At 35.1% G+C, this 18334-nt stretch overlaps 1 protein-coding gene across 11 annotated transcripts in view; it reads right to left on the bottom strand.

Moving 5' to 3' along the window:
- The window catches only part of mcf2la (mcf.2 cell line derived transforming sequence-like a), a 65970-nt gene extending 53042 nt beyond the window's left edge, over positions 1-12928 (bottom strand). For 5 of the 11 annotated variants that reach the window (XM_059554557.1, XM_059554561.1, XM_059554556.1 and 2 more), the window contains exon 1: positions 12695-12925. In XM_059554557.1, coding sequence (XP_059410540.1) covers positions 12695-12857 — 163 coding nt within the window. In that variant the 5' untranslated portion in view covers positions 12858-12925. Of the gene's footprint in view, positions 1-8421; positions 8565-9358; positions 9612-10580; positions 10711-12694 lie in introns of those variants that run through there. The other 6 variants (XM_059554554.1, XM_059554553.1, XM_059554564.1 and 3 more) reach the window with 6 other exon arrangements.
- Between the last annotated feature and the right edge of the window lie 5406 nt (positions 12929-18334).

Here is an 18334-nt window from a genome sequence, read left to right as displayed (position 1 = left end):
AATAGCTATCTAGATATCTAACCATTTTTATGACTGCAGAAATATGTTATTTCAGTACACACATTATCCCACTGGTCACAACTGTGACCGAACATAAAACATTTCTTCACACACTTTTCCAAAATAATAAAAAAAATAAAAAATATTGATTATTTCAAAGGGTTACTAATGACACATCATTTGGATATTTTCATGTCTGGGAAAAATGTGGGATTAAATGGGTTATTATCCATATTGTAAAATTTGGTTCATTTTACCTTTATTATAATTATAAAAATATATCTTTTTTATATATTATAATAATTATTTAATATTATCAGGCATGTGTGTATGGGGGTGCTTTGGGGGGCTCAAGCCCCTGCTAATATCTGTAAATATAAATTAGAAACATAACATGAAAATTCAGTGCAGAAAAGTGAACTCACATTTGAAGTTCTTGTCAATATAAACATGTTGATCTTTAAATGTTCATTTAAATAGTTTGAACTATAGGTCAGTTTCAACAGTTACTAACAGTTTCAAGGGCTTGTTCGGTCATTTTGTATGAAAAAAATAAAATAAAATAAAAAACCTAAAGATGATTTTTGCTGCTGTATTGAAAACAATGTTTGTTTGACATGCATTCAGATTATACAATAAAGCCTGCATTTTCATTGGTGTTTTAATAGACAATATTATATTGTGTCATTTCAAGCAAAGTCTTGTGCTCATTTGGAGTCACAAGGATGAATTTTTACTGAGAGACGCTTTTAGGAAAGCACATGATTCTTTGTATCTTAGGAGGAAATTGTCTTTCATAATAGATGTTTTCCTGTAATTCTTGTACTGTACATTTTTTTTCCCCCCAGATCCATGCACAGCCAGTTTTCTCAACACAACCTGAATCTGAAGCATTACATTTTTAAACAACCTGTGTTGTTTTGTATTTCATCATCTGTTTCAAGGAAAGAACCGTGAATACAGTCAGTCAGCAGATTCGAGAGAACCAACTGCTAAAGTGAGCATATGAACACAAATTTACCAGAAAGCGGGGATTTTCAGATCACTTGAGAATGATTGTGCAACTCATGTCAGCTCAAAACAATGATAATATGACCCATCAAATCATCCTTTTCAAATGATGTGAATGTGGCGGATGGTGAATGTCTCACACACACACACGCACACACAAACACAAACACTGGGTAGTCATGTGATCAGTCTGATGCAGTCACTGGTGGGTATTTGCATGGGTTTGGTCACAGCAGCAAATCACACAGATCACACAGCAACCAATTAAACCCTCAGTCCTCCAAAAATACATCAAAGATCAGATTCATGAGACAAATGAATTGCAAATCACAAATAACCATTGGACTCATGTGCCTGTTTGCAGAAATACACATCATTAAGATGTTAGTTTAGGGACTGCAAGTAAATAAAATGTGCATAGCAAATGAAAAAGAATACACATTCATTCAAAGAATTTTATGCATAAATGGTGTGAACAGTCCTCATAAACCAGTTATTTTCATGGTTGCTCTTCATAATGAAACAGGAAAAAAGCTTGAGACAAAAGGAAGTTTTCAGACAGGCACCTGCAAAGTAGTCCCAGGAACACACAGAGACATGAATATATCCACAGGATATTACTATGACAGCATGTCTGGTTTATTACAAAACAACAAACAACAACAAGGATGCAAAAACTTCCTCTGCGGGCGCTGAAGGTACAAGGAGAGGAGGGAAACTTCCTCTTTATAATTAAAGTAAAATCCCAAAGATGAGGAGAAAAGCAATGAAATACTGTCATAGGATCAGGCATTTCCTTTGAATAACACACTAAACTGTTTACCAACTTTTTGAGTCTACATTTTACTTTCATTTTCCTTGATTCTTTCCAGCTCCAGAAATTCGGTCATGCCAGTGGGAGAATGTCCCATCATTAACCTACATCAGTGTTGCCAGTCGTCACGTCCTCTGGCCTGCGGGGGGATGATGGCCGTCTGGACAGCAGTAACGCTTAGCTGTTCTCGAGGGACGTTCATGTCCCACACCCCCTTTATCATCCAGATTAAATCAGAACGTGCACTGTAACAGAATCACAGGCTATTTAGGCCTCAGCTTTACCCCACTCTTAATTATCCACGCTTACTACTGGCAGCATAGGGAAGTGGAATTATTTTTCAATGGAATTTTGCAACATTTCATTTTTTTTTCATCAAACAAGAAGCGCATGCCAATTAATTCTCAGGTGTGTAGAACAAAAAAGTAGCTGAAATTGTCCACACACTGGAAAAATACAATCAGACAAAAAAATGTCTATCAAACACACACAAATATACATATATTTATTTAAAAGTGAAAGAGTGTCTTTTTTTTTCAAAATCTAAATATCACTCACATGAGATTTCAGTTAGCAAACAATGACGATCCAATGAATCGATCAATTCCTGATGAACAAAATTAAGTTCCATTAAGGACAATTCAGTGTCATGCAGACATTACATTTCTTACGTTACATTATTTACTTACTCTCATGCTGTTCCAAACAGTCTCTGCATTAAAAATCTCATAAAGAATAAGACATCACAGGAGAGAAATGGGTAAAAATCACCATACAATTATCAATATTTTTGCAGGGGGTTATAGTTTAAGACTGGACGGCTGAACAGAAAGAAAAAAATAACAGCAAAGGAAATATAGATATACAGATCGATCAGCATTGAAGTACTACAAAGGTTTTTTTTTTTTTTTAAATTTATAACTGCCCTAAATCCATACACGAGAACGGAAGTCAAAGCTCCATGGCAAATTATTCATTTTTTTGTGTGTAAACAAGTGCAAAAATACTCAAAGCTATTCAGATGAGAGAGAATATCAACTACTTTGTTTAAACTACACATGATAAGAGAAACCACAATAGACACAAAAATAATATAATTAATTTACTAGAAAACCAAAAACGAAGTGCAAATGAAGAAATAATCATGGCAGCTGATTGTGGAAAAATGTTGGTTCATCGACCACGTGCAGCTCCGCATAAAATCACCATGCAATACAACAATAGCGAGAGGAAACATCCCCTGAAGATTTCCTCTAAAATTACATTTATGCCTCTAATATTTGCATCTCCAAAAATAATCCACAAAACAAGAGATTTCCCCCGCAGCAAACACACACTACTGCAGGGGCTGCCAAAACAAGGACAAACTCAGCAAGAGTAGCAACCATAATGAGGACATGGAGGCCAGTGGCTCTAACATACACTGACAATGAAGCCAAAGGGGGAGACGCTCATAAAGTCAATGAAAAATTATGATGTGAGGAGATAATGGAGAATCTGCAAGAATAGATTCCTGCAGAAATCAAAAACTTGCCATTCAGCATATGCCACAATTTCTATACATTTTAATGTATACATGTTCTCATATATAATTCAAAATATTTGACAATCTTTTATACAAAGAGTGTTTTTAAGTTAATTTCAATATTCAAAAATAGAAAATCCTCTTAATGCTCTTAATAGTCAATACCTCTAATGCTCATAGTTAAGTCTGCTTTTGGACTGTCAGTGCAGGTCTCTGCAAATAGTAAAACCCTTGCAATAAGAGATTTGCTAGAGTAAACCTACACTACAACATGGGCAATTTCTATACAAAGTATTACTGAGTATATAAAAGCAGTGAGAGCAGACGTTTACTCCGAGCAAACAAATATGAGGAGAAGGCTGATGCAATATACATATACAAAATCTACTCTTACATGATTCACTCAGGGTTTTTTTAACAGTATGGCCTTGTATATGTACAGTGTTGGGGAGTAACTAGTTACATGTAACGGCGTTACGTAATTTAATTACAAAATAAATGTAACAGTAATCAGTTACAGTTACTAAGAAAAAAATAGTAATTAAATTACAGTTACTTATGAAAATTGTAACGATTACAAAGAGGATTACATTTGAATATTTACACACATCCACATACAGCTTATTTCTTTCCCAAATTGCACTAAGACATATGGCCCATAATCTCCGAGACGCGGAAAACACATTCGTAGAATCCAGTCATAAAAAATGGAATTCAGCCAAACGCGGAAGCAATATGCCACACTTTGGACGAATAAATCAAAAGTAGGTCAGTACACTTGAATCAAAACCCGATATGGACTGATGTCTGTGAATATTAAGCCGCAAAAAGACTGAATATGAATCCTGCACGTTCTGCGTGTCTGTGGAAATCAGGCGCTGACTGGACATCAGGAGAACCGGGACTATTCCCGGTGGCCTGACAGACGATTTGGACTTCTACTTTTATATTGTTATTGTATAATTGCAGGCCGAATATACTAAAGCGATTATTTCCGAATCCGCGATTCGATAATTAAATTTCTAATAAATCATGAATCGGTTAGTCGTGACTGGCAATGGTTGGGCTCGCGCGCTCTCCGCGCCTCCGCCGAACGGTTTGGATCAGACTCCGAGTAATCAATGCGAGAGAGAGAGACCGGAGTGAACTGTGTAAGCACAAAGCTGGAGCAGAGAAGCGACACTTCTGTTCAGGGTTTCAGGTGCAGGTCAGTTTCATCTGTAAATATGCTAATGTAGTTTTGTCTTTGTTTACTTAGTCAAGCAGCAGCAGCACATTGCTCACACTCACTCAAAATACTGTATAAACGACGTCTTTATTATCTATTGTAATGTTACAGTAGTAAGTTAGCAGACAAATCATCATATTTTATCATAGGTTTAGGGGGAGCTAGTGCATACAAAAACACAACCCTGAGGAAAATTTATATAGCCCATGGTATGGCACTAACAGTGGTTTAATTATGGAATTTGTAGTAAAAATAAATACAAGTGGTAATTCATTTGCCAAAAACAAAAAAACAAAATTGCACTTACAAAAGGTAAAAGTCAAATAAAAATCTTCAGTATTAAAGTCATGAGAGAGATGGTTGGATAATGGAAGTGAAGGGGCAGTTCAGGAGAGAACTCTTGATTATGTTGCATGTCCCCAACCTAAGGATTCAAATCTTTTTCATGTCAGGTCCATACACAAAATAGTGTTGTCCATGTAACAGAATGGGTTGTGGGTGTATGAGTGTGAGATTTCCCAGCCTATTTTTTTCCCCATTTCTCATGGAAATTAATCTCTAGAACAGTCACTTCATGAGCATTTTTTACTTATTTTGAGAAACTATCATCATATCATATACAAAGAGACAGCAGTGTTTCAAAAAGACACCAATGTTTCAGGAGTTTAGTACACAAAATAGGACACATGCTTATTAGATAACCGTATTTGAGTTGATGTATATGCTTTTATTTTTTTATTAACTATTTTTCCCCAAACCATTGTTAGATGCAGTTAGATGCCTGTAGTTATGCAAAGATTTGGTTTCAAAAACAGTATCTATAAACTGTTTCTTTTGATTTTAAATCTGCATTGAACTTCAGATCAATCTCTAAGTAAAAGGCACTACTAAAGTCTGATTGTGTGGTGGATGTGTTCAAATGTGATCATCTTAATTCAGGTGATGAAGAATGATGAAAGTCTGACAGTATTGAGCACTACTGTAAGGTTAAACCTGCATGGTGTAAAATGGTTGAAGATGATTAACAGTTGCAAATTAACATTCATTAGAAATTTATAAAAGTAATCAAAATGTACTCAAAAGTAATTAGTTACATTACTTTATTAAAGTAATTAAAAAAGTTACACTACTATTACATTTTAAATAGGGTAACTTGTAATCTGTAACCTATTACATTTCCAAAGTAACCTTCCCAACACTGTATATGTATAACTGCAGCTCTCAACAAAGTGTGTTCATTGGCAGTTTGTTACTGCACTGCCTCTGCTCCCATGAGAGATGACACCTGACTTCAGTCTTTGGTGCTCAGCACAACAAATTAACGCACAAGCATACAGCTCATTTGAGTGGCTTAAACAGCAGGGCCCGTATTCATAAAGAATCTTAATGCAAAAAGTAGCTCCTAGTGATTAAATTCTAAGAAAATTCTTAGAAATGTGGGCGTTTACTATTAAAATTAAAGAAAAAATCCTAGTAAAGAAAAAAGTAATTCAGAAAGCATCTTAACCCTTAAAAGAGGTCTTAAGGTCCAACTTGTTAGGAGCACAGACGAGGACTTTTAAGAGGCTTAAGAGTTTCTTTAGCAGAGGAGAAAAAGCAGAAAGACGAAGAGGCAGAAGAAATGTGTTGCAGACAATGGATGACAGTGAGTTAATAAGGCGCAATAGATTAGATCGTGCAGGGATCATGTTTGTGACTGATCTTATTAGAGACGTGCTAACATCTCCGACACATTCCATGTTTGATACATTAAAACCAACATTCAAACTGCCACTTAAATAGGACAGCAATCACTGTAATTGGAAAGAGTGGAAAAATGTTTATCTTTCTAAGCCAATCAGGGGCGTAGCCATCTTTTCAGAAGTGAGGGGGACAGAAATATATATATATATATATATATAGATAGATAGATAGATAGATAGATAGATAGATAGATAGATAGATAGATATAGCATTACAATAGAACATTTCTGTAATCTATAGCCTACCAGTCAACAGTTTTTGAACAGTAAGATTTGTAATGTTTTTAAAGAAGTCTCTTCTGCTCACCAAGCCTGCATTTATTTGATCCAAAGTACAGCAAAAGCAGTAATATTGTGAATATTAAGTTAAAATAACTGTTTTCTATCTGAATATATTTTAAAATGTTATTTATTCCTGTGATCAAAGTTGAATTTTCAGTATCATTACTCCAGTCTTTAGTGTCACATCCTTAAGAAATCAAATCATTCTAATATGCTGATTTGCTGATTATCAATATTTAAAACGATTTAAAAAAAATTCAGCATTCTTTGATGAATAGAAGGATCAAAAGATCAGCATGTATGTGAAATAAAAAGCCTTTGCAACATTATACAGTATATCATAAAAAAAAGGAAGTCTAAAATAAATTATAGAAATTAATATTTTTATTTAGCAGGCTTTAAAATCTCAAATTACATTTTGAAACATATTCAGATAGAAAACAGTTATTTTAAATAGTCTAGTAAAATATTTCTGTTTACTGTTTTGCTGTACTTTGGATCAAATAAATGCAGGCTTTGTGAACAGAAGAGACTTGACTGGTAGTGGATATTATAGGCAACTTAAATTATTCTCTAATTTCTAGCTTTTAATTGGCTTAATCAATAACTGCTGGGCAATAACAAATAATAATGATTTTTTTGTATATACTACAAACACGTATTTATCACATAATAAGGCAGAATAGTTTGTATACTGTAATAAATCTATGTCAATTAGCACTGCTTTGTTCATATACTGTATTTATCACCTGCTGGAGATGACTTGAAAAACCATATATTGTCGCAATCGTATATTAATGTCTTTGTGTTTCCATAGGTTTCAGTTCTTCTGTCAAAACAACTGTTTTCATACAGCGATAGCTGGACGCTGTTGCCCATATTAGGAGTTTCCTGTTATGACTTTCTGCGCGAGAGCGCGCTCCGGCTTCTAGTATAAATGAAACACACACTGCAGGAGTGTTTAGCGCTACGTTAAGTTCATCTTCTCCTGGGTCCGAATAAAATATCAGGTCATGCGCAGACTATCCCGTCTCTTTGAGTTTAAATCTTTATTTATTCACACCAGCTCTTGAAAACCTCTATGCGAACACATTTGACTGAAAAAGTGCGGGGGACGACTTTCCATGATGATAAAAGTGGGGGTGGGGTGGTTCCCGGCGTAATCTACGCGCCTGAAGCCAATCAAATACCTTATAGGAAATTAAAAGCATTGTAAATAAAAAGAGGATTTATATACACACATATAATGTGTGTGTGTGTGTGTGTGTGTGTGTGTGTGTGTGAGAGAGAGAGAGAATGGTCAAATAGGAAAAATTACCCATGTAAATTCAAAGTGAGAATTTTAGAATAGACCCTATACTTAAAATCACTCTTTTTATCCTTCTTGGACAACCAACCAATCACAGTCTTCAAAAGATTGTGTCATACATAGCAACGGGGTCAACCCTGCCTCCTCACTAAGATGAAAGTTTTTGTCTTTTCCTTACTCAGAGTTGCTCTCAGATCGGTCCCGAATCGCTCTTAAGCTAAGACTCCTACGTAAAAGTTTTTAAGCTAAATTAAGAGTTTTCTGAGAGGATTCTTAGAATCTTTATGAACACGGGCCCAGATCTCTACAGCCACATGGTGGATGCTCACTGCTCAGAGCCAAAATGGCTGCCTGTTTCATCAACATAAGGTTGGGTTCTGTGAACCAGACAAGCTCATCCAGTATAAACAACCAAAGCACTTTAAGATCAACCGTGTTCTCATAATAACACTATAAGCTAACCTCACCAACCCCATAGGCAAATAAAGACATGCTCTTGTGTTCTCTTACCACTTCACAGTCGCATGTGTGTTAGAGGAGAGCTTAGTCTTTTCTTGTTTGATGTCTATTGTGATGTTCCCACTGCAAAGGTTATGCAGCACAGAGACAGACATACAGAGAGAAGCCATGCTGAAGAACCACACCCACAGAGGAACATGCCAGCAGGTGCATCTAATTACAACATACGTTTGACAGTCTTATTACAAATGCAATGTTTTAAATTTTATTAACTACATTTATAATATATTATGATGCCGTTTGGTGTTTTTGGTCTTTATGGAGCTGACCACCCCTGGTTACCATGTTATTGTTAACTGAAACTAAATTTAAACTATTAAAAATATTTTTTTTTATTTATTTTTTATTATATTAGATGAAAAACCTTGATGACTAACTGGAAGTTTAAAGTTGTAAAATTACAGAAACTAAAACTGCACTAAGATAAAGCTAAATGTTTAACAAAATAATAATAAATGACAAAAGCACATAGCAAAATATAAAAATAAAACAAATTCAGTACAGTATATAATACTGAATTGTAATTGCTGGTTATTATGGAGCATCATGGTAAGACATGTAATATAATAAAAAATTTACTGTTGTGTCATAGAAAAAAAAAACAGGTGAGGAATACTGGTGTGGAAATTCATAATAAATAAATAATTAATTTTTAATTGAAAGCTACATTTAATTGTTTAATTTTAATTTACTTTAGTGAAATGCGGGGAATTTAAAATACATTCAGCTTTTTAAATCGGACAGCAATAGTGTCACACAATCAGATACTAAAAACATGTATTCAAACTGCAGATGTATTATCACCCTGAAAATAATCCCATGATACATCACTGCCAACAACATCCTGATACAAGTGTATTAGGAAAAACAACAAAGTGCCACCAAAACACTTCTCATCTTTTCAACACATGACACAAGAGGAACTTACAATTTAGCCCTTCACAGCAAACAGTGAACCTGTAGAAACTTTCCATTTCCTCTAAAGGGATCTTCAGCCAGCTCCTTTCGTTCTCCAGGGGCCAGATGTGTGTCTCAGTCTCCTCCGTCAGGATCATTTCATCTCCTTCACTCGGTCTCAATCTGCACTGCTGTTCTTACCTTCCTCAGTCATTCTCCCTTTTACTGTCACATCCTGTCTGTCCTCGCATTGTAAATATTCACTCGCTGAATGATCACAGTCTGTCTCTCGCTCTCTGATGCTGTATCTTTCTCTCTCAGGTGTGAGAGCTGCAGTCAGAAACGTGACGCAGTTTCTCAGTCACACCCATCTGAGATGCAGGTAACGCCCCACAACAAAGCTGCTCACTCGAACACAAGCACATTACACACCTGTCTCTTATCTCACCTGTAATTTCAGGCACTATCACATGCATTTTCATCAGATTTTCAAATACATGCACAAAAGAAGAATAGTTTATGTCATTCTTTCAGTAGACGTAATGGAGTTCTCGATTGTAAAATAAAAATAAACAAAGAACATTTCGCAATAATTAAAAATGTGGATTATTACTTTGAAAAGATTTGCATAATTTGAGAATTTATTATAAGGGTAATTCATAATGTCTGAGAAACACTAAGACTCTTAATTTAATATTATTCAAATATGAACAAATCAAATGATTAAACAATTAAAATATTATAGACATCTTATTTATTTTTCTAATGTTGTTACATTAATATTTATTGCATTGTTTTAGTGTCACATGTTTTTGTGCACCTATTAATTTGAGCTTCTGAAGAACTTTGTGATTCATTATGTGACATGCGTTTTGAGGTGGTTGTCAGTATGTTATAAAGTAAAAAAAATTTTTTTTTTAAATAATTTTGTATATTGAAATTATTTAAGTTCCTAAAACACTGAAATGAAATGAAGAGTTAAAAACCTATTTGTTAAGTTTTAAATGATGCAAGTGTATTTTTATGGTAAGAATCTGACAAACAAGGCTGCTTTTTAAATATATATTTCACAGTTTTTTTTTTTTTTACAGATTGATCCACTGTCATATTTACAATTTAATTTTATATTGTTAATTGTTATAGTTATTTTACATAATATTTTTAACATGTTTGCATATGGAGTTACATTGGAGTTTTTGCATATAGTCTCAAAGCACAGTTAAAGATCTCAAAGGTTATCCGAACACATTTACCTTGCTGCAGAGTCTGCGTGGACCTGGTTTGTGTCCTCCCAGGTTTACGGATGAAACGGCACACTGTTTCCATTTCTGATTATTAGGATTTACTTCTCACAGCAAACACAAACACAGACGTAAATGGATCTAGCACCGCTTCACCACTCCAACCGCTGTCCATTATACTTTGACCTCACGTAAACCGCTGCAGGTGTAGTTAACCATTACCAGACACCATTACAACAAACAGCAGGCTGGAGAACTCCACGTGGCCATGATTTATAGCAAATCTAGATATCAACTCAAAATATATCACACTCTAAGCATGAGCAACAGCGTTATCATAGTTCACTCAAACTAAAACCACCTAAAATATTTTTTTTTAAACTTCAAATGAAATAAATGTTAACTAAAATAAAATAAAATATAAAAAGTAATTTTATTTCAGCTAGTTGCCTAGGCAATATTTCTCAATTTCATTTAGTATAACTTGATTTATTGACTAAAATAGGCTAAGTCAAATTATATTCACCAATTCAGAAAAACAAAAACTTAAAAAACAAACAAACAAAAAAAGTACTAAAATCAGGAAATATTAAACTAAAAGAAAATGCATAAAATGAATAAAAACTCTAACAGTATTTAAAGGATAAAAAATAACACTGATGAGCGATAGTAACAGTGATGCTTGTATTAAAAAATGCAGTCACGGAACAATATGGCTAGAAGCGGCATACACGCATCATATTCTAATAATAAAAGACTTTAGAGACTTCATGCCAAAGCTGGGCCGAGATCATCTAAAAAGATAGTCTGCATATGACAGATAATGAAGTCCAAAATAGCTTGTCTGCATAGCGCAGATTCAGAACAAAAGAGTGTGACATCACAAGGATGCTGGGAGTCGTCTCAAATTAAACACAGAAAGTCAAATATCAAAGAGCAAATACACACAAACACACTCTGACTTAAGCGGCATCCTGTTACAAGTGAGAAACAGACACAGAGCGGCTTAAGATCAGAGATTTACTCACATTTCAGGACGTCTGACATCTGCTCTCCAGTACAGATACTGCCACAAGCTGTCCTCGCAGTGCCTTGTTTTTGTGTGCGTTTATTCCCTAGTTTGTCTGCTGTGTACTATGCAAAGCAAAGCAATTGTTCAGTTTGTTACGAGCTATGTGTGTGTGAATATCTTTTTTAAGAGCTGATACGCTACTTGCCCATGTCTATCAGTCTCACATGCCATGTGTGTTCCCTAAATATACCAGTCTAGCTCTGTGCTGAGGTGCACTGGTTTACTGTGAAACAAAACTTTTAGCACAAAGTGTCTAAGAGAGAGAAAGAAAGAGAGAGAGAGAGGATGTATGTCAGTGCGATCCGGGCAATGGGCCACCCACATGCATCTCAATGATGTGAGAGAAATCCCTCGAGGAAACCACCTCTCAACCACACACACACACAAATGCACAAACATTTACTTAAATTGGCCTGAAAAATTATCTGAAGACCCAAAATGTAAGAATTTAATTTCAACAGATAACGTTTTGGGGCCACAGCATGTTTAAGGAATAGTTCCATCCATTCCATTCTTTATTTAAGGCCTGTTCTCGAGAACAATAGATATAAAGATAACTATTTTAGCGTCCACACCAAGTGATTCCAATTTTAATTCCACAGAATTATGACCATATTAAAACTTTATCTTTATAGTTATAGTTGTCCGGCTTGGTGTGAACGGGCATTTACTCACTACATGTCACTACATACTTCTATATACTTTTCCTTCAAAAGGAGATATTTTGCATCCTTTTTGAAGCTTGAAAGTTTCACTTCTTATTCTTTGAAACTGCATGAAAAAGATCAACTGGTACTACATTCTTCAAAATGTTGCAGTTCCTCAGAAGAAGGAAAGTTATATGAGTTTGGGATAACTTGAGGGTAAGTAAATGTTGCCAGAAGTTAAATTTTTGGTTGAACTATTCCTTTAACCGCTCACATAGTACCCTAAAATTGAATGACTCAGAATCTAACAGAGGCAGTCAGCAATGTCCATCCTGTTTCCTCAGCAAAACCATCTCAAAACAACTACACCACACACACACACACACACACATATTCTGGTCTCTCACCGTTCCAGTCCCTCCAGGAGCTCTTGCGGTTGAAGGTTGTGAAAGGAGAGAAGGGGACCCCCTGTAAGACTGTAGCTGATAGGTTGTAGAGGAGCTGGGTCAGTCGGGACAGGATCCGCTGTGGGGCGTCCTGGCTCTCCCATAGAAACTCATGCAGAGACATTTAAACTGGTTCCCACATGTACCTAAACCAGTCTTGTCTGGCCTCGGCTTGACCTGATGTCTCGAAACCAGCCCAAAACCGGTCCTGACCACACCAGGGCAATCTGAACCAAACCAAACCAATGAAATCCCAAGCCAGGATGATCTGATCCAAGAGAATGATGGGAAGACTACAGCAGCCCAGTCCTGGTCTCAGAGGGCTTCCGCTGTCAGATGCGACTCGCAGAGAGAGGCTGCATGCAGATGCATCTCGAACCTCCTGTTTGTAAGGAAACAACCCGGCATTCAAGCACGCTGTCGCAATAAACACACGTATTCTTGCAGAGGAGAAAAGAAGAGTGGAGGAGAGGGGAGGGAGAGTTTTAGCACAAATCCCCTTCTGCTCTGGTAATTACACACACACACACACAATCACAGACACTAATCACCAGCATTCTTGTGCGCCACTTAGGGGCCAAACTGACTAACTTTCTCTAAACAGATACAAAAGCTTACATTAATTTTAACCTTTTTTTAGAAATCATTCAATGAGAAATTTTACAATATCCTTTTAAATGATAAAATATCCTAAAACAAAACATGCTCAAAAAAAAAATTCTAAGAAAGATTAAAAAACATACTAAATATTTAGAATGGAAATATAAAAATGCATAAAGGAACAGAGTTAGGGAATAAACAAACTCAAATAGAAGTCCATGCAAAGTCTTTACAATAATAGAAAAAAGCAATGTATGTGCATGTGTGTGATGAGGAGTCAGATGAGGAGATGATGAAGAGCAGGATAAGCCATCTTAAGGTTAGTATGGAGCACCTGCACACCTCTTGCAGTCACTTACATTCACCCAAACACACCAAAGCACTGACTGCAGAGATACACACACTAAATAATGCATGCATGGGACTACAACTAGCATTCTTCTTTATAAGTGGGATTGTATAACTACAGTGTATGCAATTAAATGACCATATATAAAATACACCCTTTCATTAACTAGGTCTATTTTATCATGCACTTTAAAAAAATATTTGCATGTGGATGGCTCCACAGAGACCTAATTGTCCTGGTTAGACCTTGCAATGCCCTAGCTAATACAACACATTATTTTGCAAGGTCAAGCAGTGCTTATATTTTCAAATGAAGTTTACACACACACACACACACACACACAGTTCACAACTACCATATATGACAGGTCACAGTTATTCGCTATCTGAAAGAAGTTCTGTCTGTCTCGTTCTCTCTCACACACAGTCACTCTCTGTTTCACTCTTTGCTCTGAGTCTCTCCCTGTTTCACCCTTGGCACTGTCGTCTTCAGAGAACACAGATAAAAGAGGAGAAAGAGAAAAACTGCCTGCCAGGGTTTGGGCAAAGGCCTTCACAGCATGTAATTTAGCCCTCTAGTTCTCATCCTATTTCCTCGGTGGAACTAACCCTACAGAAGAAAACAGCCTCGTCTTGAAAGATCGCAGAACTCATTACCACAGCAACCCACAGAAACTGTATGGTATTTAGATTCTTATTATAATAATCTGTGCTAAACAGAGGTGAAAGTGTATAAAACGCATAACAAATTTGCTATTTGTATCAGTATTGTACATACTCTTCTGCTACTGGATATCCTGAGCTGGGAATTATTTTTTTCAGAGATTTCCAAAATTAATGTCACTGGTAAAACAGTACAATAAAAATCAAACAACCAGACAGATAAAGTTGACATACCTGTCAAAGCCTGTCCTGATATAGTTTTAAACGCTTGAGATTTGAAGGTTGATTTAGTCCAATTTCAGAATTTTCATTTTTAGAGAAACTATCCTTTAAAAGTCAGATCGCTGCAGTTTTTATGAGGCCAGTTGTAAAGATTTATGAGAATTTATCAAAGATTTGTCTTTATTATTATTATCACATCTAACTATCTGGGAGATGCGATAAGCCAGATTTGCACAAAAGGTGACATTATGAGTGCAGACGTTATGTCATGTGTGAGTGTGTGAGAGAGAGATTGTGAACATGAGCAGACAGCTGTAGGCCAGCATTAGCTCTTTGCCTAGACAGAGTTTTTAACACCCAATAAACACCTGCACGTTCTGCTTGAAGTTTTTAAGACACATAATGCAGCATACTGCATGAGAGACACAGCCTCAGGTCAACATAGAGGACAAAATTGCTAGCATGGTCACATTAAAACTCACACACATATTCCCAATCTGCATTTAATCAACATTAGTGCTGATACTGCAGCGTTGTTCCAACATCTTCCATTTTGTACATAACTTTTTTTTTTTAGACACTGAAACAACAGCTTACATATTTACAATTTTAACCACATTTCAACAGTAAAGGTCATCACAAACCAGCTGGGTTCTTTTTCTGTGATGGTGGGAACATTACATTGAACTTCACATGAACCTTTCTGAATTTATAGATTCTCATAAATGAACAATTGAGATGTTTTCAATTAGTCCCCACAACATGGCTAAAATTTCTTATTAAAAAACACAACAGGTCTTCTGATGCTCTTTTTCCAGCTGATAAAAATTTATATTTATTAGGAGTATGATAATTCACCGATATGGATCGATACGTCGATACAATGTCTGACGATACAATGCATCGGTGTCACACATAAAATATAGATATCAGTAGTATAAATAGGCATCTTATTTGGCACTGTCCACATGTCCGTCTATGCATTACCGCGAACACGTGCATTCTCGCTCAAACTCACGTATCAGACCTCAATATAAGGACTGCCGAAGGCACAAGGTGAGCATAAAAAACGCGTTGGGAAAAAAATATGTAGGCCTATCTTTTTTTTGTTGTGAATGTCCCAACTGGGGTACAGAATGTTAACATTTCATCTAAATTTTCTTGTTTTATATTTTGTTTGCTTTTGTGAGTTACAGTAATGAAAATGTAGATGGTTGTTTAAAATAGATATACAGTACAGACCAAAAGTTTGGACACACCTTCTCATTCAAAGAGTTTTCTTTATTTTCATGACTATGAAAATTGTAGATTCACACTGAAGGCATCAAAACTATGAATTAACACATGTGGAATTATATATGGAGTTATATACATAACAAAAAAGTGTGAAACAACTGAAAATATGTCATATTGTAGGTTCTTCAAAGTAGCCACCTTTTGCTTTGATTACTGCTTTGCACACTCTTGGCATTCTCTTGATGAGCTTCAAGAGGTAGTCACCTGAAATGGTCTTCCAACAGTCTTGAAGGAGTTCCCCGAGAGATGCTTAGCACTTGTTGGCCCTTTTGCCTTCTGTCTGCGGTCCAGCTCACCCCTAAACCATCTCGATTGGGTTCAGGTCCGGTGACTGTGGAGGCCAGGTCATCACTCTCCTTCTTGGTCAAATAGCCCTTGATGCCTTCAGTGTGACTCTACAACTTTCATAGTCATGAAAATAAAGAAAACTCTTTGAATGAGAAGGTGTGTCCAAACTTTTGGTCTGTACTGTATATTATCAAAATATTGATATATTAATCGATATACTCCTGTATTGAATCGAATTGTAATCGTATTGTAGAATTTGTTTGAGGTATCAACAATATTGTATCGCTGGGTATGAGAATCGATATCGTATCATATTGTGATGAACCTTCCGATTTACACCCCTAATATTTATACATTAATATTTGGGTCTGATTAGACTCAATAAACAATATTTTCAAAGGTTTGAGGTCAGTATAATTTTTTTTACTGCTTTTAAGGTCTCTCTTGTTCACAAAGGTAGCATTTATTTGATAAAAAAAATTATTGTTAAATATTACAAATATTTTAAATATACTTTAACTGTCATTAGTCCAATCTTCAGTGTCACATGATCTTTCATAAATCATTTTAATGTGCTGATTTTGTGCTTAAAATCATGATCATCTGGAAATCATATGAGAAGAAACTACTGAAATGATATCTCATTTAGTAATGCTTCAGCAAATAAGTGAGTGTGGGAAAATGAGCAGGTTGAGCGTAAATTCACCACAGTGTAAACAGTAACATGTATCTTCATACACCAGAACGCTAAAGGCCAAAACCTCCAGACTAAAGGATGACCCATTTACAGACATATAATGTTTTTGAAAGACTTAATGTAAGAAAGGATGTTTCTACACTTTGCCTGTTTGCGGTTTCATTGTGCTTGTGTGTGTTTTTAGCTCATTGCCAGTGGCAGACAGCTCTGATGTAGGAAAATAGGACAAACTGAACACCTCAGAGAATGAGAGGAGGGAGAATAACAACACAGCTAGGGTTACCCACAGTGAGAAAGAGCAAGAGAAGAGGATCTACAGATCAAAATTCTAAGTTCAATTCAAAAATAACTTCTTAATTCTAATTTTAAATTTAATTCATATTCAAAATCCAATGTCTAGTTCAAAACTTCTAATTTACTTTAATTCCATTTTAGGCTGGCCACAAAGTATCACCTCAGAGGCAGTCCAATCAAGAGTTGAGTTGAGTTGAGTTTGGGGACGCTCCGTCCAGATCGAGAGCAGTTAAATGTAATGAGGATTTTTAGAACAAAAAAATGGCTTGTGAAAAGCCGTGAAATGGACCACACCCCCAAATCGGGATTAAAATCATCTAGTTTGCGGCCAGGCTTAATTAGAATTTAGAATTTTTAACTCTGATTTTTAGACTCTGGTTTATATTTTTTAAATCACATTCAAAATAACAATTTCAAATTCTAATTGAAGTTCAAATTTCAAATTTAGAATTAGAATTTTAAAATGGTATTTTAAGAATTTCTTAAGTTAAATTAAATTCTATAATTATATTATATTTCGAATTTAAAAAATCACATTCAAACTATTTAAATTTTAAGTGAAGTTCACATTTCAAATAAAATTCTCCTTCAATTTACCTTCAAAATACCATTTGGAATTTAAAATTCTAGTTTCAAAATAGAATTAGATTTTGAGGGTGGCATTTTTACCACAATTATTTAATTAGAATTAAATTCTATTTACATATATATATATATATATATATATATATATATATATATATATATATATATATATATATATTAAATCACATTCAAAATACCCATTTCAAATTCTAATTGAAGTTTAAATTTCAACATTAGAATTACAATTTGTATTTTAAAAGTTTTTATTTCTAATTAGAAAACTTTTCCAAAATACCAGTTTCAAATTCAAATTTTTAGTTTAGTTAACTGATAATTAAAAAAAGAAGTTCTAATTCAGATGGAATTCAGTTTCAGGCTTATAAGTGATGTCATCAACAGCAACAATTTTGAGCAACTAAATATAAAGATCTAAATGTAACAGCTGTTGTGGTTGCATGGGTCGGAACGATTAATTTATTCAGAGGTAAAATCAGCACAACACATTCTCAAATATTTACTGAAGCAAAAACAAACAGAAGCTGCAAACAACCCTGAGCTACAGTTCCCATATATTTCTCCCAATACTACTGATTCACAGACACACACAC

The sequence above is a fragment of the Carassius carassius genome, chromosome 7 (assembly GCF_963082965.1).
Source record: "Carassius carassius chromosome 7, fCarCar2.1, whole genome shotgun sequence".
NCBI lineage: Eukaryota > Metazoa > Chordata > Actinopteri > Cypriniformes > Cyprinidae > Carassius > Carassius carassius.
The sequence above is the reverse complement of the archived record's forward strand: the minus strand, read 5'-3'. Positions and strand labels throughout refer to the sequence as shown.